The sequence below is a fragment of the Cherax quadricarinatus genome, chromosome 26, assembly GCF_038502225.1.
Source record: "Cherax quadricarinatus isolate ZL_2023a chromosome 26, ASM3850222v1, whole genome shotgun sequence".
NCBI classification, from domain to species: domain Eukaryota; kingdom Metazoa; phylum Arthropoda; class Malacostraca; order Decapoda; family Parastacidae; genus Cherax; species Cherax quadricarinatus.
Window position 1 is genome coordinate 17,705,691 of NC_091317.1, and position 21,989 is coordinate 17,727,679.

General features: G+C 40.2%; 1 protein-coding gene across 1 annotated transcript in view; it reads right to left on the minus strand.

Annotated features, from left to right (window-relative positions):
- Positions 1-1,569: 1,569 nt before the first annotated feature.
- The window catches only part of LOC128691552 (carotenoid-cleaving dioxygenase, mitochondrial), a 36,551-nt gene continuing 16,131 nt past the window's right edge, over positions 1,570-21,989 (minus strand). The window contains exons 3-9 of the mRNA XM_070088830.1: positions 19,822-19,962; positions 12,254-12,370; positions 10,657-10,804; positions 7,311-7,519; positions 5,276-5,530; positions 4,134-4,349; positions 1,570-3,065 (exon numbers count right to left, since the gene is read on the minus strand). Of these exons, the coding sequence (XP_069944931.1) occupies positions 2,796-3,065; positions 4,134-4,349; positions 5,276-5,530; positions 7,311-7,519; positions 10,657-10,804; positions 12,254-12,370; positions 19,822-19,962 (1,356 nt within the window). The 3' untranslated portion in view covers positions 1,570-2,795. The remainder of the gene's footprint in view (positions 3,066-4,133; positions 4,350-5,275; positions 5,531-7,310; positions 7,520-10,656; positions 10,805-12,253; positions 12,371-19,821; positions 19,963-21,989) is intronic.

Consider the following 21,989-nt stretch of genomic DNA (forward strand, 5'->3'; position numbering starts at 1 on the left):
GTGATAAAAAAAAATAATATATATATATATATATATATATATATATATATATATATATATATATATATATATATATATATATATATATACATATACATATATACACACACACACACACTCTCAGTGGCCACTATACTGGGTACACCCTGTTGTGGGAGTCCCCCCCTTTTTTTTTTTTTTTTTTCCTCAGAATAGTCTAACTTCTTCATGGCATAAATTCAACAAGGTGCTGGAAACATTCCTTAGAGATCCTGGTCCATGTTGACATGATAGCATCACGCATTTGCTGCAAATTTGTCGGATGTACATTCATACCCCACATTCATGTTTAAGTTAAATTTTGACCCTTTCATCGGCATGTCGAATTAGAAATCGCCATCTGTCAGACCAAGAAACGTTTTTCAACTGTCCACTTTTAGTTAACCTGTGCCCACTGTAGCCTGAGTTTCGTGTTCTTAGCTGACAGGAGTAGAACCCAGTGTGGTCTTCTCCTGCTGTAGCCCAATGACTTTAAGGTTTGCTATGTTGTGTGTTCAGTAATGCTCTTGTGTAAACCACTGCAGTAACCCGTGGTTGAGTTACTGTCGCCTTCCTGCCAGCTGGAACCAGCCTGACCATTCTCCTCTGATCTCTCATCAACAAGACGATTTCACCAGCAGAATTGCCACTCTCTGGATGTTTTGTGTTTTTTTAACACCATTTTCTGTAAGCTCTTGAGACCGCTGTGCCTGAAAATCAGACATAAGTTTCAGAGATACTCAAACCACCCCGTATGTCTGGCACCAATAATTATTCCCCACGGTCTACGTCACTTTAATCACAATTCTTCTTCATTCTGATGTTTGGTCCGAACAACAAGTAAACCTTCTGACCATGTCTGTATGTTTTTAGGCATAGAGGTGCTGCTATTTGATTGACTGAACAAGTATACAGGTATACCTTGTATTATATATATATTTATATATATATATATATATATATATATATATATATATATATATATATATATATATATATATATATATATATATATATATATATATATATATATATATATATATATATATATATATATATCTCCTAGGTAGTAAGTTGGTAGACAGCAACCACCCAGGGAGGTACTACCGTCCTGCCAAGTGAGTGTAAAACGGAAGACTGTAATTGTTTTACACTTAGGTCACACTAGACATGCATGTACAAGCATGTATATATACACACCCCTCTGGGTTTTCTTCTATTTTCTTACTAGTTCTTGTTCTTGTTTATTTCGTTTTATCTCCATGGGGAAGTGGAACAGAATTTCTTCTTCCGTCAGTCATGCTGTCGTAAGAAGCGACTAAAATGCCGGGAGCAAAGGGCTAGTAACCCCTTCTCCTGTATACATTACTAAATATATAGAGAGAAATTTTCGTTTTTCTTTTTGGGTCATCCTGCCTCGGTGGGATACGGCCGGTGCGTTGAAACAATATATGATCAACACGTTTGGAAAGCCACGTTTCAAGAATTTGAGTTCTCTAACGTAAGCATAAACCTTCTATGATATCACAAGGCACAGAAAAATACCATTAGTAAAGTCAATATTTTAATGCCCATACCTGCCTCAACGTGCCCCCATACCACATGTGGACGCTGGGCATATCAAGGCAGGATTCACCTGACATACCTTTGATCCCTTTCCCCACACCTGCCACACATGTGCTATAAAACAGGGGTGCTAACGTAAAGACACCCACACCTGAGTTAAAGAGCACGTGTGGGGGAGGGGCAGAAACCTCCAGACCTGAGCTACAAATAGTAGTGTCAAGCAGGTGTGGAGAGGACCACATATTTTTAGCGACCAGCTAACCTTTAATATATTAAATCTATAACAAATAATACTTCAGGTCTTGTACAACAGTTGTTTTAAATCATGACTGAAACGTGAATATAAGAGCAGTACAACAGATGTTTATGTTTACAAACATCTGCATCAACCGAACCTTATTACAGAACTTCCCTTTTATTGGTCATCTTCTGGGACGTAATTTAAAAGATGCTTTCAACTGACTTTTTTTTATAACAACGTAAATAAATGAATCACTCTCTCAATGACCATTTTATGATACATATTTAAAGAAGTTTTATAATGAATATCACCAATCTAAATGGTGATATTCATTATATCGTTAGGTAAGCTGATCCAAATAATTTTTCAGTATCCACGTATAACAATGCCCATCATGACTGTAACATAATTGTACAATAACAATACAATAATATTGTAACGAAATATATAGGTTGCTTAGTGTAACTTCCTCGTCGTAAGGCACCAGGCGTTAACCAATGAAGAATAGTCAAGTTTAGAATAAATATGTTTGATGAATAGTGTGAAGAAGAATTAATATGTGAGTTATGAGTGCACACATGTGAGGTATGGCAGTGTACAAATATAAGAACATGAAAAGTATATATGTGTAAGTGAGTGTAACGTGAGGTATGAGCCTAGGCAAGCTGGTGCCCTCTGACACTATAACAAATAACAAGAACTCAACCCTGATTACACTAAGGATCACAGCATATCACTGTCATCTTATAATGATGACCCCAAGGCACTATGACTTCCAGGTACTCTGACCTCAAGGTACAATGACCTCCAAGTAGTATGACGAGGCACTGTGACCTCAAGACACAAACATAAAGGAATACTTTGGCGTCAGGGTTCCATGGAGGCGCTAATAGCTCGCCTCGCAGAACTACTGCATCACAATTGCAGCTTTACCCTTAGTACCACACAACGTTCTACCTTCCCGCCTTCATCAGTTCTTCTCCATCAGGAAAATGCCGTGTAAGCTGGAAGGGACTCTGGCATCCACCTCTGCGCGGCCAATCTCCTCCATAGTTCGAGCGTCCACCAGTAGCAAGAAGTCTGGAAAGTCTTTGCGAATGTCAGCTACGGAGCACAAGATTACACCGTCGTCCTCTTCGATGGCATCGGGCAAGGGAATGAAGGATGGCTCTGACAAGTACTGGTGTTCATTTCCCCGCCAGGCCCAGCTGCGCCCAGTCTCCACATCCATCTTGCACACCTGCAAATAACGCACACTCGTTAGTGATAACGGAACACTCATCACTTATGGTACACTCGTCACTGCTCGAGGCACACTCGTCATCTGACAAGTTACATACGTCGCTTGTCAAGGTACACTCATTACTGATCAGAGTACACTTGTCATTGATGCAGATTCTTTAGTCATTTGTAAAGGCACATTCGTCACTAATTATAGTCGTCGTTTGTGATGGTACACTCGTCAAGAGTCAGTTATAGACGAAACTAGCCAGAATTCATCTTCACATGTCAAGTTACATTATGCGTAAGTTTACACTTGTTTATATCAAGGTACACAATACAGGATCATATCACTGTTTATGAGTCAACACACACGACACTATAACAAAGAAGTAAATGTCAGTTTACATGTGATACAAGTCATAGTACATAATGTATACATGTCACTATACATAAGTTACACAGATTACAACATGACGTGCGCAGTGTAACGAGTTACAAGATTAAAGTTGATACAAAAGACACTACGGTATGGCAATGTAGAAACCTTTATTGACATAACGCTACTCTTAGAGACCAAGTTTTGTCAAATCTGTTGGTCTATATAGACTATGGTCCTAAAAAAAAAAACTAGACTTGAAAAATTGTAACTTTGTATCAATAAATCTTTCCATTCTGTCATAGTGTCTTATGAGCTTGTGGGTTTTACAACCCGTTTCCAGGAGGAAAGTCACAATGGTACAAATCATAGCTTCCACTGGATCCCCTGACACTTAACATTGAGGGTAAAAAGCAAACCGGCACAATAACGTGACTGGAACAATACACAAATAACAAGCTGAGGTTGTTGCCGGGAGTGAGAAGACTTCATCAATAGCCACTCACGTGAGGTGGCAATTTCACGCTGCCAAATTCACAAATAATCCACAAAGTGGAAATGGAAACTAGACGATGCTTCACGTAGAGAATCGAGCCTCCGCCACCTCTTTCACTTAATGACTCCATTGTTTGGGTTAACTGGGAAATCGATAAAATTTTTATAACTTTGATTCTATATTGTCAAAGCAGGCCTCTGGGTGCCACGTACCGAGTTCTTGAAGTATCCTTGTTCGTAGGCACCGGTGCCGTAGACGAAGCGGTAAGGCTTGCCGGTGTGTTTCTCGTTGATGGTAGGCATCTCAAAGCCGGGTTCACCCACGTCGACTCCCGTCACTCTGATGTAAATACCGTCTTGGTTCTTCACCTTGACGGCCGATGCTGCGCAGCCTTGCAAGTGAACCAGTTCCTCGCCCTCCCGCACGCTCTGTGAAGAAAAGATAGGGGCATGAACTCTGGCGAAGCTACAGGTATAGTGGTGGAAGTGTAGTAGTGAGCAAGCTGTTGTGGGTGTGCTGGTGTTGCAGTGAGACTATATTATGGTCAGGCTATTATGGTCGTTTATTGTGGTAGTAGTATGAGAGTACAAAGTTCGTGATTCTCAATAGAGTACAAAGTTCGTGATTCTCTATTACATGGATCTTTCTGGTTCCTGCAACTTGAAGGAAAAACTCGAAGTTGAGAGAAATTCGGTGTTAGTTACAATTTCACTCTTAAACCGATTATATACACCCTGGTGAACTTAAACTCTCCCACCCACTGCGTCCCCTCCATTCCAGACTCTGAAATTGAATTAAACTTACTTTCAAATTCATCTGTTAAATATTCTGAGAAGCAGCTGGACAGTTAACTCTTTAACAGACCCATTTATAAACCTTTCTTAAGTCATTAGTGACTTGAAAATTAGGAATATTATAGTAATGTGTCAGTGTACGGTGGAGTGCGACAACTCTGAGTAACTGGTCTCGAGTTCTCCCTCACACACTTCATGGTCTGGTATCTGCCGAGGGCGATGTTCTAATCTAGCGAGTGACCTTTTTGTATTATATATAACAGCTAATTATCCATTGAACACTATCAGTGGTAACTATCCTCTGTATACGGAGACAAATGTCGGCTGTAAATGTCATTGATCAACACTATTTAGTGTTGATCAAGTGTAAAAAACTTTACATCGCTAGATACGGAGAAACTACTCACTGTAGATCACTAGACAAGACAGCACCCACTTATATCATTCAACAAGAAAGACACGGACAAACTACTCACTGTAAATCGCAAGACACTATAACACCCACTGCAGGTCACTTGACAAGATACCTGTAGATACCTTGACACATAGGACACACCCACCTGTAGGTCGGTAACGATGGGAAGAATGATCCTCTTAAGCTGGGGAGGGTCTTCGGTGCTGTACTCGTTCATTCTGACCTTCTTCAAGTATAGTTTGTTGATGATCTCGGGGCTGGAGTATGCCACCACATCCACCACCAGTTGACCGTCAACTTCGTAAGCGTTGACGTGGTGGAAAGTGAAGAAGGGCTCTTCGCTCATGTACTTCGCCTTCAGTACTTCTCCGGTTGACTTGCGAATCACAATGAACTTAACCTGAGGGAAGTGACGGGTTGGTTACCTTGGTCTGAAGGCTTTCGATTGCTAAGGTTGCAGTGCACCTGTGCATTTAAAATGGAAGGGATTAAAAATTTGGAATACTTTGATCTTTATTGTAGTGAATAAAGTAAACTCGTGGTATATATACAGCAGGTGTTATATACACCTCTTTGTGTATGTATATACAAATATCCACAAACCTTTCCGTGGATATCCACCGAGATATACACGCCTCACGTGTATATACAGAGATAAACAATTCTTGGTGTATATACAAAGAGACAGACAACTCTTGGGTATATATACAGAGATACACACCTGATACTGTCTTTATTACTGGTGTTCACTTACTGTATGAGTGTAGGTCTAACAGCGCCCAGTACTGACTTGACATAGGCAAGTTCATTTACAGGCTGAGTGGCACAGCCCACCACTGTCTTTGTAACGTTGTATTTACTCACTGGATTAAAGGCACTGCCCAATACTATCTTTATAGTGACATTCGCTCAGATGACAAGTGGCACTGCCCAGTTCTGTTTCTATGGTGGTATGTTGGCACTGCCCATTATATTCACCCCTCCGAAGATTGCAAGAAAAAATGCATTAGTTTCAACCTCCTTTGGTCACTCAAATAAACAGATGTTAAAACAGCCTTTTTTCCCGCCTATATTTTTTGTTTTAATCCTTTGCTGGAGGTCGTTGTTGATGCTAGGAATGTCTTTTTGATCTAAGGAATTTGAAATTTTTCCCCTTCGTATCTAGGATGATTACCCCTACCCATCCTACGCACCAAGTGATTATTATTATTAATGTGTAATTGTTATTTTTTAATAATTAATAATAATAATAACCCGGATGAGGTTAATCATAGAATTGATGAGGGAAAATAGGTGAGTGGTGCATTGAGGTATATGTGGAGGCAAAAAACGTTATCTATTGAGGCAAAGAAGGGAATGTATGAAAGTATAGTAGTACCAACACTCTTATATGGATGTGAAGCTTGGGTGGTAAATGCAGCAGCGAGGAGACGGTTGGAAGCAGTGGAGATGTCCTGTCTAAGGGCTATGTGTGGTGTAAATATTATGCAGAAAATTCGGAGTGTGGAAATTAGGAGGTGTGGAGTTAATAAAAATATTAGTCAGAGGGCTGAAGTGGGTATGCTGAGGTGGTTTGGTCATTTAGAGAGAATGAATCGAAGTAGAATGACATGGAGAGCGTATAAATCTGTAGGGGAAGGAAGGAGGGGTAGGGGTCGTCCTCGAAAAGGTTGGAAGGAAGGGGTAAGGGAGGTTTTGTGGGCGAGGGGCTTGGACTTCCAGCAGGCGTGCATGAGCGTGTTCGATGGGAGTGAATGGAGACGAATGGTATTTGGGACCTGACGATCTGTTGGAGTGTGAGCAGGGTAATATTTAGTGAAGGGATTCAGGGAAAGTGGTTATTTTTATATAGCCGGACGTGAGTCCTGGAAATGGGAAGTACAATGCCTACACTTTAAAGGAGGGGTTTGGGATATTGGCAGTTTGGAGGGATATGTTGTGTATCTTTATACGTATATGATTCTAAACTGTTGTATTCTGAGCACCTCTGCAAAAACAGTGATTATGTGTGAGTGAGATGAAAGTGTTGAATGATGATGAAAGTATTTTTCTTTTCGGGGATTTTCTTACTTTTTGGGTCATCCTGCCTCGGTGGGAGACGGCCGACTTGTTTAAAAAAAAAAATAACCCTACTCTGATTTCATCTAAGACCTGTGACACATTCACTCCTTGGCACTCACCTTTTCCTGCGGGTGCCAGTCTAAGCAGTCAGTGAAGGCACGGCCTTTGAGCTGAGAGGTAGCTAGCTTGAGCGTGTTGACCAACAGCGGCTGCTCTAGGAACACCAGGTAGTTCTCCGTCATACCAAAGCTGTGGTAGTAGGAGTACGACGCCTTCCAGCTTGAACTGATCGCAGCCAGCGTGCGAGTGTTGGCCCAGGGGTTGGAGTCTGAGAGTGAGAGGGACGGGAAGGGAAGCTTTAGTTGGTTAATGGGAAGAGAGGAGGTGTTTAAAACCTTTCGGCTACACTATCCTTATAAGAATTAGACACATGTGCAACATCTGGGTATCTATTGTAGACGCTCCGCCATCCAGTGACTTTATTAGTAAAACTTCAAAGATATGATGGGAAGAATGTAGAACTATACACAAAAGACGACGTAATTATTCCCTCACACTTGGAGTTAGTGAAGAGCACCGTAGTCGTTGTGAAGAGCACCGTAGTCTTCAAGACTACGGTGCTCTTCACCAACTCCAAGTCTGAGGGAATAATTACCTCGTCTTTTGTATATAGTTCTACATTCTTTCCATCATGTCCTTGAATTTGTATTGATAAAGCCACTGGTTGGCGAAACGTCTACAAATAAAGATACCAAGATATTACACATACGTCTAATTCTTCAACTTGTCGGTATTGTATACCAGTCATGTAGGACTGTCACTGTAGCCTGGAAATGATAAGTACCGTCAAGAAGACTCTAATTCCCATAATAGGGACTGAAATAAACTCTCAGCAGACGAGTATATACACTGAGAGCTACATGCCTCTCGTTGTATATACATCCTTGGGTAGACTCGATTGTTGACTGTATTTCATGAAGCACTAAACCCGTGTGGGTCACAGAAGGAGTGGTGGAAGCTTGGTCCTCCCTCCATCCAGCGCGAGAGGAAGACAAAAAATTATAATAGTCTTATATACTGACAAGAAAACGGCAATAATGTTTGTCGTGGACAGACAGACACGACGACGTTCAGTGATTCCTCTGCGAATTATGGCTCTTTTAACTACGGTATTATGGGATGTGAATTATTCTAGCTACGGTATTGTGGGATGTGAATTATTCTAGCTACGGTATTATGGGATGTGAATTATTCCAGCTACGTATTGTGGGATGTGAATTATTCCAGCTACGTATTGTGGGATGTGAATTATTCCAGCTACGGTATTGTGGGATGTGAATTATTCCAGCTACGGTATTGTGGGATGTGAATTATTCTAGCTACGGTATTGTGGGATGTGAATTATTCCAGCTACGGTATTGTGAGATGTGAATTATTCCAACTACGGTATTGTGGTATGTAAATTATTCTGTCTACGGTATTGTGGGATGTGAATTATTCCAACTACGGTATTGTAGTATGTAAATTATTCTGTCTACGGTATTGTGGGATGTGAATTATTCCAGCTACGGTATTGCGGGATGTGAATTATTCCAACTACGGTATTGTGGGATGTGAATTATTCCAGCTACGGTATTGTGGGATGTGAATTATTCCAGCTACGGTATTGTGGGATGTGAATTATTCCAACTACGGTATTGTGGGATGTGAATTATTCCAGCTACGGTATTGCGGGATGTGAATTATTCCAGCTACGGTATTGCGGGATGTGAATTATTCCAACTACGGTATTGTGGGATGTGAATTATTCCAGCTACGGTATTGTGGGATGTGAATTATTCCAGCTACGGTATTGTGGGATGTGAATTATTCCAGCTACGGTATTGTGGGATGTGAATTATTCCAGCTACGGTATTATGGGATGTGAATTATTCCAACTACGGTATTGTGGGATGTGAATTATTCCAGCTACGGTATTGTGGGATGTGAATTATTCCAGCTACGTATTGTGGGATGTGAATTATTCCAACTACGGTATTGTGGGATGTGAATTATTCCAGCTACGTATTGTGGGATGTGAATTATTCCAACTACGGTATTGTGGGATGTGAATTATTCTAGCTACGGTATTGTGGGATGTGAATTATTCTATCTACGGTATTGTGGGATGTGAATTATTCTATCTACGGTATTGTGGGATGTGAATTATTCCAGCTACGGTATTGTGGGATGTGAATTATTCCAGCTACGGTATTGTGGGATGTGAATTATTCTAGCTACGGTATTGTGGGATGTGAATTATTCTATCTACGGTATTGTGGGATGTGAATTATTCTATCTACGGTATTGTGGGATGTGAATTATTCCAGCTACGGTATTGTGGGATGTAAATTATTCCAACTACGGTATTGTGGGATGTGAATTATTCCAGCTACGGTATTGTGGGATGTGAATTATTCCAACTACGGTATTGTGGGATGTGAATTATTCCAACTACGGTATTGTGGGATGTGAATTATTCCAGCTACGGTATTGCGGGATGTGAATTATTCCAACTACGGTATTGTGGGATGTGAATTATTCCAGCTACGGTATTGTGGGATGTGAATTATTCCAGCTACGGTATTGTGGGATGTGAATTATTCCAGCTACGGTATTGTGGGATGTGAATTATTCCAGCTACGGTATTATGGGATGTGAATTATTCCAACTACGGTATTGTGGGATGTGAATTATTCCAGCTACGGTATTGTGGGATGTGAATTATTCCAGCTACGTATTGTGGGATGTGAATTATTCCAACTACGGTATTGTGGGATGTGAATTATTCCAGCTACGTATTGTGGGATGTGAATTATTCCAACTACGGTATTGTGGGATGTGAATTATTCTAGCTACGGTATTGTGGGATGTGAATTATTCTATCTACGGTATTGTGGGATGTGAATTATTCTATCTACGGTATTGTGGGATGTGAATTATTCCAGCTACGGTATTGTGGGATGTGAATTATTCCAGCTACGGTATTGTGGGATGTGAATTATTCTAGCTACGGTATTGTGGGATGTGAATTATTCTATCTACGGTATTGTGGGATGTGAATTATTCTATCTACGGTATTGTGGGATGTGAATTATTCCAGCTACGGTATTGTGGGATGTAAATTATTCCAACTACGGTATTGTGGGATGTGAATTATTCCAACTACGGTATTGTGAGATGTGAATTATTCCAACTATGGAATAGTGGGATGTGAATTATTCCAACTACGGTATTGTGAGATGTGAATTATTCCAACTACGGTATTGTGAGATGTGAATTATTCCAACTACTGTATTTTTCCTTTTTATTATGGTAACGTTTTCGGTGGCGTAAAAGGAGACTGACAAGAATAATAGTCTTCAGTACCACACACACACACACACACACACACACACACATACACACACACAAACATACACGTACCATTTTTGTCCTTGGAGGGATGTATCTTCACAATGTTGTACTTAGGACCGCCGATGAAGGAACAACCCAGGTTGTACGTGACACCTGTGTTGTCCGTCAGTGGATGTGAAGAACACAGGTTCACACTCATTATCTTACTAAGATCAACCTGCCCATCACAACAATAATAATTAACAATAATAATAACAATAACAACAATAATAATAATAATAATAATAATAATAATAATAATAATAATAACAATAATAATAATAATAATAATAATAATAATAATAATAATAATAACAATAATAATAATAATAATAATAATAATAATAATAATAATAATAATAATAATAATAATAATAATAATAATAAAAACAACAATAATAATAATAATAATAATAAAAACAACAATAATAATAATAATAATAATAATAATAATAATAATAATAATAATAATAATAATAATAATAATAATAATGAAATGAATGTGACAAATGTTTAAGTGAATATTTATCAAAGTGGTACATGGTAAGAAGCAACAGTAATTTGCAATGTTCACTAAAAAAAAAATCCTTTGTAAAAAGTAGGTTCAAATTTAGTAATTTCGACAAGTTGAATTCGTTGAGAGGCTTCAAGAGCGTTTTAATAATATTTGTGATTACTTGAGTGTTCACTAGTCAGCTGGTTGCTATAACAAACTCTACGTTTTATTTCTCCATCAATGTTTTGCGTCTTACATCTGTTATTATGCCGTATCCCACTTTAAAGTCTGTCACATATATATATATATATATATATATATATATATATATATATATATATATATATATATATATATATATATATATATATATATATATATATATATATATATATATATAGGTAAAATTGGTCACTTAGCAAGATCTCGTTTAAAATTTAGTTCTTTCTAAAAAAAATTTTTATACGTTTAAAGATATATTTTTCAGTTATTTTAATGTAATGATTTTGTACCAAAAAAAAATTAGAAAACTTACGTAGCCTTATTATAACAAGCGCAATTTAATTTATCCTAATCCAATTAAATATATTTTAGATAAGTTTACAATAATTTAATAATAAACAAACACAATGCAATATATTTTTTCGTGATTTTCAGAATGATTTTTGCGAAATTATTGCATACACAAGTCTTTGTTTGCTTTATTCGGCAAGAAGAGCGTTGCTATTTAAGCCAAAATCGTAAGTTCTACCTATTCGGCACGATATATATATTTACACCCACCCCTAGGATGTCACCAACTACTAGCCTACTAGCCTACAGATACATATTTCCTCCAAGGTGTGTAGGAAAGAATGTTTAAATAGGCTTACATATACATCTCATTCTGCCTGGATAATGAAGCCAGGAAGTTTATATTGCGACCACTAATCTGTAACTACAAGTGTCTAACTATTGCTGTGTTCGCTGATCTACAACTATAAATATATAGCCTACCCAGCCTTGTTGTAAGGGTTTCACTGTCCCTAACCTGTCTAGAGCGCCACCTACCATGCTTGTTTCATCACGTACCCTGGCTGTGTCATCACGTACCCTGACTGAGATTACGTACGCTGTCTGTGTATCACGTACCTTGTCCTTGGTTTCGAGGTTATCGGGGTCAATCTTCCTCAGGTAGCAGGTCTCAGAAGCAACAAACATCTGATCCTCAATACGGAAGATGTTGTTAGAAGTGTTGTCCGTCATTTCCTGCAGGAAGATACACAATTCCGTTTATCATCACTAACAAAACTTTGAATTTGCTGCATGTTTACCTACGAAGTTGCTAGATAATTTATAATGCTCCCCGTACGCATATTGGGGACGACAGTACGTAGTTTACTGTACATCCCGTACGCATAATGCGGACGACAATAGGTATTGTACTGTGCATCTCGTACTGTAGCGCAAGAGCATGTGCATACACACTGATCTAGGAAATAATTAAAAGAATATAAAAAAAACACAAGTACGTATGAATTAGACAATGTAATTATAGATACAATATCATCTGCTATGAGCAAATTCAAAATTCTTGAAGAAAGTTTTAATGTGTGATTTCTCACTAAGAGTATATCCAGTTATACCATATGAGATAGTATACTATCAAGAAAGTGACTTTAAGACAGACTATTTTACATACATAATAATAAATAGCAATCAAGAGCCTTGTCTTAGCGACACCTTTCGCAAAACTTCAGTTTGGTCTTCGTATGTACACTTTTGTCCCCGAAACACAAGACTGTAAACACACTGCAGAAGCAGCTTTTTTAAGGGTCTTTACTACATTTTACTCTGTACTCACTTCTTTGTGGTTGCAGGGGGTCGATTCACAGCTCATATGTAGAGCGTTATTAGAGCGAAATGTTTCCCAATAAAAGCTAGTTTAGCAACACGTGTTTTCTTCATCCTGCTCAGACCTGCAAGGCAGCGTAAGCTTGGCTGTAACAACATCCGTCAGTCTGTTTTCTGACGGATGTTGTGCTTATCAGGACTCATGTTATCAAAGTGAGTCAGGGAGCTGCTCTGACTCCTAGCTGCGTTCCTATTTAATGTTATAGTGAGTTACGGAGCTACTTTGGCTCCTAGCTGCGTTCCTATTTAATGTTATAGTGAGTTACGGAGCTACTTTGGCTCCTACCTGCGTTCCTATTTAATGTTATAGTGAGTTACGGAGCTACTTTGGCTCCTACCTGCGTTCCTATTTAATGTTATAGTGAGCTACGGAGCTACTTTGGCTCCTACCTGCGTTCCTATTTAATGTTATAGTGAGTTACGGAGCTACTTTGGCTCCTACCTGCGTTTCTATTTAATGTTATAGTGAGTTACGGAGCTACTTTGGCTCCTACCTGCGTTCCTATTTAATGTTATAGTGAGTTACGGAGCTACTTTGGCTCCTACCTGCGTTCCTATTTAATGTTATAGTGAGTTACGGAGCTACTTTGGCTCCTACCTGCGTTTCTATTTAATGTTATAGTGAGTTACGGAGCTACTTTGGCTCCTACCTGCGTTCCTATTTAATGTTATAGTGAGTTACGGAGCTACTTTGGCTATTAGCTATGTTCCTACGGCCATCTTCGTTATTTAAGTCACTTTTCACGACATTTCAGCACCTTCTTTCTCTGCGTATCATCATTATCAGTATCATAATAATTCGCAGTATGGTTATAATAGTTATAACTATCATCGTCAGTATCATCTCCCACAGTCATTATCACCATAATAACTATCATCATTACTATCCACATCAATATTCTCTTTACTATTCGCCAGCCATCATCATCATCCATCATTATCATCATCATCAATGGTGGCATCACAGTTATTAATAATTCATCTAAATAACTATCAACCTGATTATATCATAATCAACAACTAAATTGTAACTGTAATTGCGAGAGAGAGAGAGAGAGAGAGAGAGAGAGAGAGAGAGAGAGAGAGAGAGAGAGAGAGAGAGAGAGATGAAAATGCTGGCCCACAGATGGCTCCAACTTCATCCTGTTCCCAACTTGTATGTCTCATAACAATAAAAATGCTTTCAAATGAGCTGATGTAGGTAACAGCTCTTAGCTTGCGAATAAAGTTAGGAATCCTTAACCTGTAAATAGCTTGTCAATAAAGCTAGGGATCCTTAACCTAACCTTGTCAAATCCTGTTTAAAAAAAGAGAATGAGAGAGAGAGAGAGAGAGAGAGAGAGTGACTGTCAGAACTGGTAGTACCCGGAGGTGTCGGTTTTTCCTTGGAGAGGGTGTGAGGGGGGCATGGAGGAGGGAGGGACGGAGGGACGGAGGGAGGGGGAAGAGGAAGGAGAGGAGGAGAAGGGGGAGGGAGGAAACAGGCTACCTGAAGGACATTCACTTGGGTTAACGCTCCAGGCTGCCCGGTACCAGACCAGGCCTCCTGGAACATCAAGGCCTGATCAACCAGGCTGTTACTGTTGACCGCACGCGGTCCGACATCATTTCTCTTAAGTCTCGCACATGGGACTTTTGCTCTTTTGAATGATTTAAGTTCGCCCTGCACTCCGTTAGTCTATATTTCTTCCATTCTTCCGTCGTGAAGCAATTGAAACGTGTCCTGGATAAACATCACATAGTTGTATGAGGCTCACTGGAAGATTTGATTTGTATATGCCTGAAGATCTGCTGTCTTCGATAGATGTCACCCTCACAGACATTCTGATGTCATCAGTGCTATGGTTTATGTCAATGTCGGATATGAGAATGGGAAACAGAATTGGGGTGAGTACGTGCCTTGAGCAACAAACTTATCACTGTACACTAAGTCAGCATTTAAATTGTCTTCAAGAACATCCAGGACAGCATCGTAATGATCTAGCCGTTGTGAAAAACAGTAACAGCCTGCCTTCCACCCATGCTGCCCTGGATTGTGCAACTGTTGTGATACCATGTGACTGGCAATCTTGTTTCTTAGGACTCGTTCAAAAATTTTGATAATGTGTGAAGTTAGGAGGGCTACTTGCATATACCTTTTTAAAGCAATTGCTTTACTGCCTTCTTTTAAAGTGGGGCAATATCAGCGGTTTTCACTGGCTGTGGCATGACATCTATGACCAGGCTCCTTCTCCATAAAATACTGAAGACAAGAGATAGAGGTTTCCTAAACTTTTTGATAAGTAAAAAATTCCATGGAGCAGAATGCAGCTACATGATATCGATGGCCTCTTTCGAACTCACTGGGGAGAGAGCTACATAGGAAATTGTAGAAATGTTGGCAATGTTCTGAGTCTCATTCTTGAAAAACTCTCTTGGGGTCTTTGATGTGCAGACTGATGACAGGTTCACTGAATACAGAGTCATACTGCGACTTCGCATTTTACTATTACCATCAGTGGCTTTCGCTCTGAATTCTGCAAAGGAGAAGAAGTATCTGGAATTTCTCCTAATTTCATTTCTATATGATGCAATCAGTTCGTGCTCAATGTTCTACAAATTCTTTAACCAGAGTTTCCCTTCAGGTTTTAGAGATTTAGCTGCCTTTGAGATTTATATTCGTCTTTACCTGTAATGGGAGCGCGCCTCTCTCTCTCTCTCTCTCTCTCTCTCTCTCTCTCTCTCTCTCTCTCTCTCTCTCTCTCTCTCTCTCTCTCTCTCTCTCTCTCTCTCTCTCTCTCTCTCTCTCTCTCTCTCTCTCTCTCTCCGTCTCTCTCCGTCTCTCTCTCTAGTTTGCATCTCCTTCGCCAGACAGGTACGAGCACCAAACAGCTCATACTTCCAAGGACATGATTGTAGATCTTGCGTGGTCAGGTCATCATCGCAGCGTATCTCGCTAAGTTCAAGATTTATTTGATCTCAGTTGATATTGATCTTATTGAAGCTGAATCTGTTAAAACACCCTCAAGACTGATCGTGTGTCTGTGTCCCAGGGCCACTGTACACGCAGTTCTGTACCTCGACTATGTTGTCTGATTACTGCATGCAGTATCAGGTCTTCACTGTTCGTAATTATTAGGTCCAGGGTGTGTCCCAGTCTGGTCGAGTCAGTAAGCTACTGACTTAAGGTGAATTTATTGCAGAGGTTTAATAATTCTGTTGTGTGGAGCAGTTCCTCCGAGTTAATTTTAGGGACTAAGAGGGTCTAACAGAAGCAACGCAACATGAAAGAGCCAGAATTATAAGTACAATACTTATAATATAGGAAGTAACCTACATGTAACGTAGAGAATCATAGGTTATGTGTGTGTGTGTGTGTGTGTGTGTGTGTGTGTGTGTGTGTGTGTGTGTGTGTGTGTGTGTGTGTGTGTGTGTGTGTGTGTGTGTGCGCGCGCGCGGCTGGTGCAATGTGGCCTCGGGGCCGCAAAAGAGGTTTTTTTGTGTTATGGCGGAGAAAAACTCGCTCATGAAACTACGCAGAAACTGAATTTTTCCCCTAAAGAACACAAAGAAATACACAGTCATTTGTGTGCACCAGAGAAACAGTCGAGCAGACACACTCGGTCAGCGACACTCAGAAACATACATATTCAGAATGAGATACACCAGAGACTGTTTCTCTGGTGCACACAAATGACTGTGTATTTCTTTGTGTTCTTTAGGGGAAAAACTCAGTTTCTGCGTAGTTTCATGAGCGAGTTTTTCCCCGCCATAACACAAAAAAAATCTCTTTCGCGGCCCCGAGGCCACAATGCACCAGGCGCGCCACTGTGCTGTATACACCTCCCCCCTCCCCCGTTCCTGTACCTGCCTGGCAATCAGCCTTATCCAGGGCATATTTATCACTTCTACAGTACTTCTATATCTACTTGTGTCGCTTGTGTCACCCGTCTACACGACTTCTATCATTACCTGTGTTACTTGTGTCACCTCCATCACCGTCTACACGACTTCCATCACTAGTTGTGTTGCTTGTGTCACCTATAGCGGTCACCTGGAATCTTTTGCCTCATTTTTATCGTTTAATTGCAAAATGCTCTCCACCAGGATACGGTGAGTTGCGGATTTTTTCCCCCTTGGCTAAGTGCAGGCCAACAAGATTGCGAAGGATCATGCAACGAAGCCGGCTCACAAGTCATGTTATGACTCAAGAAATCGTAATGACGCGATTGCAAACAAACCATACCCCCGGCCGGGATTGAACCCGCGGTCATAGAGTCTCAAAACTCCAGCCCGTCACGTTAGCCACTAGACCAGCTAGCCACAATAAGATTCATCCAACTAGGTATATTTCTACACCATAGGAAGGTTAGCGCAGGCACCACTGTGACCACAAATGCAAGTTTTTACAGACGAATCTCCAGCTAGCGTGGCCGTGACGAACTCTAGCTCAAGTCCCTTCACTGCCGTCAACTATAGTGTAGAAATATACCTAGTTGGATGAATCTTATTGTGGCTAGCTGGTCTAGTGGCTAACGCGACGGGCTGGAGTTTTGAGACTATGACCGCGGGTTCAATCCCGGCCGGGGGCATGGTAAGTCATGTTATATAATACTATAATTTTTTCAGTCCAGGATTGGTTGTAATGGTGGCATTTTTAGAAATGTGAGAGCTATTCCTGATCTCCAAGTAATTGTTGAAAATCTCAAGCCTTCGAATTTTCCAGCAGGCGAGGCTTTGTCTACCATTATGTTCGTGGCAGATGTGTCACAGAGCACCTGGAGTATAGGAGACGAGCATGATCCATGGAAGGGGATAGAGGTTCCAGACTCAAGGCCCTCCCTTGAAGGGGGATAGTGGTTCCTGACTCAAGGCCCTCCCTTGAAGGGGGATAGTGGCTCCTGACTCAAGGCCCTCCCTTGAAGGGGGATAGTGGCTCCTGACTCAAGGCCCTCCCTTGAAGGGGATAGTGGCTCCTGACTCAAGGCCCTCCCTTGAAGGGGATAGTGGCTCCAGACTCAAGGCCCTCCCTTGAAGGGGGATAGTGGCTCCTGACTCAAGGCCCTCCCTTGAAGGGGATAGTGGCTCCTGACTCAAGGCCCTCCCTTGAAGGGGATAGTGGCTCCAGACTCAAGGCCCTCCCTTGAAGGGGGATAGTGGCTCCAGACTCAAGGCCCTCCCTTGAAGGGATTCATTATCTAGGTCTTCCATTCAGTGACACTTAGTCTTCCTCTTTCAGTACTTCATAATTAGTCCAGACCTTCCAGTACACTTCAGTCTCAGCTCTGATCCTCCAAAATATGTGAGCTATCTTTTAAATTGTTCACTCTGTGCTGTACTCAGGTTCTTTCAGCAGCAGTTGAGCTTCAGTTAATGCTTCCAGGCATATTATAAATTGAATTAATATATGTCAGTACGTTGATAATAGATTTCAGTACCTTGATAATATATGTCAGTACCCTGATAATACATGTCACTACCTTGATAATATATGTCACTACCTTGATAATATATGTCACTACCTTGATAATATATGTCACTACCTTGATAATATATGTAAGTACCTTAAAAATTTCTTTGTACCTTCAATGCGCATAATTCTTTTAATTTACAGTAAACTTAAATTAGGATTCTAATTTTAATTCAGTTCACAAAACATAATCTAAATTTTGCACCACTGCATTCTTACATTTTGGGATCCCCGGTGTCATTAAGCTATTTTTCCCAGAAGCTCCAGAATACCAAACTCTCTCTAGATGCAGGGAGCCAGAACCGCCCTTCACTCCTTCAGATCAGACCTAATAATCTCCTATTCCCAAGGCGTTGTGGATGACTTTTAAAAGCTCAGCACTTCCTCGTGCATGTCGTCATGGTCAAGGCTCTGATGGTCCGTGTTTCCGTGGCTTGCAGTGCGCTGTAAGTGGTGTGGGAAACACAGACGTCGCGGCAGACTACTACACAAGCGTTTTCCATTATTATTCAAATATTTGTTACATTTTCCTGTCCAGCAACGTACATGGAGTTCCCTAAACGCTGACGAGTGAGAACTTAACCGCGACTTAACCACTTTACGTATTTCAGTGTGGACGTATCGATCCGGTCAACGCCGTTTACCACCACGTTGGAGGATACGATGCCAAAAAATATGATAACATGGATATCCGGAGAACAAAAAGAAAATTGTAAAAAAAAGTCGCAGAACAATTTTAATCAAAAAACAAGAAGGACCCTGTAACACTTGCAAATAATCAATGATATTTATGTCATTATAGCAATTACAAGACCCATGAACTTACACAATACACAAATAACCCGCACATGGAAGAGAGGAGCTTACGACGACGTGTCTTCAACATTATTAACACCCTATAATCCTCCCGCCTCCCTTCACTCTTTTAGTTTCAGTTGGGATGGAATATCCAGAGAGATGGTCAGTTTACGCAAGTCATCTCCAGCGCTCCTAGAGTGAAACTTCTGAAGCTCTCGTCACTACTGAACTCAAGAGTGGAGAGCTTGAGGATATCCTTGTTAGCTTATTATCTGAAATTTCCCGTCTCATGCTGACATATTTCGCTACTAATAATGGTAGAATTACCGACAATATGTCAAGTAAAAGGACATATGTGCAGCTAATGTGACATTTAAATGTCACATTAGTTGCACATGTGTACTTTTACCTAAAATATTTCATTACTTCACACATGTAACCCATCTTGTGCTATGGAGTATAGTAGAAAAACTTAACTATCATATAGAAGGAAACAGCAGCACACTGCACGTGTTCCAGTGTTTAATATACATAATGCAGGAATTTTTCAATTTCTTACGAATTGGGAGAACATCCTGGAGAAGATGTTCTTGCAGGGGTCAGGGTAGCTTTGTGTTCCAAACTCCGTGAAGACAGGGCGCTGAGTGAGGCAAGCTTTCTTGTAGGCGTCTGACTTCAAGTACTTGGACTGGAACGACACCTGAAAAACACAAAGTAATTAATACGCCACGGAAAGATGAACTGAAGCAGGGCACTGCGATCCTATTGCTATTGACTTGAACGAAGCATCACCTTAACACCCCCGTCAGGAACTATTTTGTCTTTGCGAATAAAATACCATCACATCCAGGGATAGCCAGGATAGCCACTCTGGATGGAGACGATAACGATTCATGCTTGGAATCAACTGGAAGTCGATGTGTGCACTACTGTTACCTGGAGGTTATTCCGGGGATCAACGCCCCCGCGGCCCGGTCCATGATCAGGCCTCCCGATGGATCAGGGCCTGATCAACTAGGCTGTTACTGCTGTTACTACTGTAGTCATAGCTGCTGGAGCGGGAAGTGGGTTATGAAGAGATATTCATTTGCATTTGTTTATTTTATGGGAAATGTCATATCCGAGTGGGTTATTCAGTGCCAGGACCTGTGGAGGCTCGATCCTCTTTCTGTTAATCGTGAGACGGATGAGACGGATAGGAATTTATGAATTCTGAAAGATTTACTACCAAAGGAATTTTAGGAACTTACTATAGAGAATTATTATATATTGTTAAATTGTTACAGAACTTAATGAAGTGGTCATTGTTTTTGTATATAATGCGCGTCGTACTGCATGATTAAGACATGCAAATGTACATTGAATCATGCGACTGACTATACGTATGGTGCGAACCTTTTCTGAATGCACCAGACATATACGTTCTGGAGCGTACATGTAAATGATCACAGGCATGCACGCGCGTGCGCACACACACACACACACACACACACACACACACACACACACACACACACACACACACACACACTGAGAAAATAAAAAGCTGAGTCATGATGACTGGGTGTGGAAACAGGTATCGCCTGAGAGGAAAACAGCTTCAAGACCTGGAACAAAGACCAAAGACCGCACCACAAAATTAAGCATACTCATCCCACAACCAAATATACCACCACCACCACACACACTACCACACACACACGCACACACACACACACACACACACACACACACACACACACACACACACACACACACACACACACACACACACACACACAGCAATAAAGGAATGGAACAGACTACTCACACATGTTAAAGCCAGTCAAAGCATGAACCAGTTCATGAAGAGTGCCAAAAGGTGTCTGATGAATGTAGCTACAGAAAGGGAGGCTGTGTAACCAGAAATGGCATAGACATCTGTAGTATCAGGCTTTAGCCAGGTTTCAGTTAGTGTAATGATGGACATATTGGCATGCAAGGAATTTAGTAATGCTATGAGGTCATCGTAATGTTTGCTTAAAGATCTGATATTGTAGTTAAAGATAGTTATATTGTTGTTGGCTCTGAGAAGTGCCTTTGATTGTTCTGCAGTGTAGTAATTACAGTAACTGTTTGATTGATTTAAGTCATTCAATAAGAGGTTGGTATCAGGATCAATGCTTGTAATCATAAGATTTATAGTGAATCTATAGTCAGAATTAAGTATAAGACAAAGTAAATATTCTAAAGCTAAAAAATAGCACCTGAATTATTTTAACAAATGTAAAAATATGAGCTAAGGCAGTTCTTTAAAGCTAAAATAAAGGAGACTATATAAAAGGGACTAAACTAATTTGTGGTGAACAAATAAAGTGATGATCAAATAAAGGAGCTTGGGAATATAATAGTTGGTAGTTCTTTAAAGTTAAAATAATGGAGACAATATAAAAGGGTCTAATATAAGTTGTGGTGAACAAATAAAGTGGTAATCAAATAAATGAGCTTGGGAATATAATGGCAAAATAGTGAACTTATTACACTTTAGCACCTGAGAATAGCACCTTGATTATTTTAACATTTGTGAATATATGAACTGAGGTAGTTATGTAAAGCTAAAATAAAGGAGAAAATATATAAGGGACTAAATTAAGTAATGGTAAACAAAGTTCAATGGACAGATAGTCACTATGATATAATATTGATTTGGGAGTAAGATCTGATTTGTAATGTATAATAAGTTGAGCA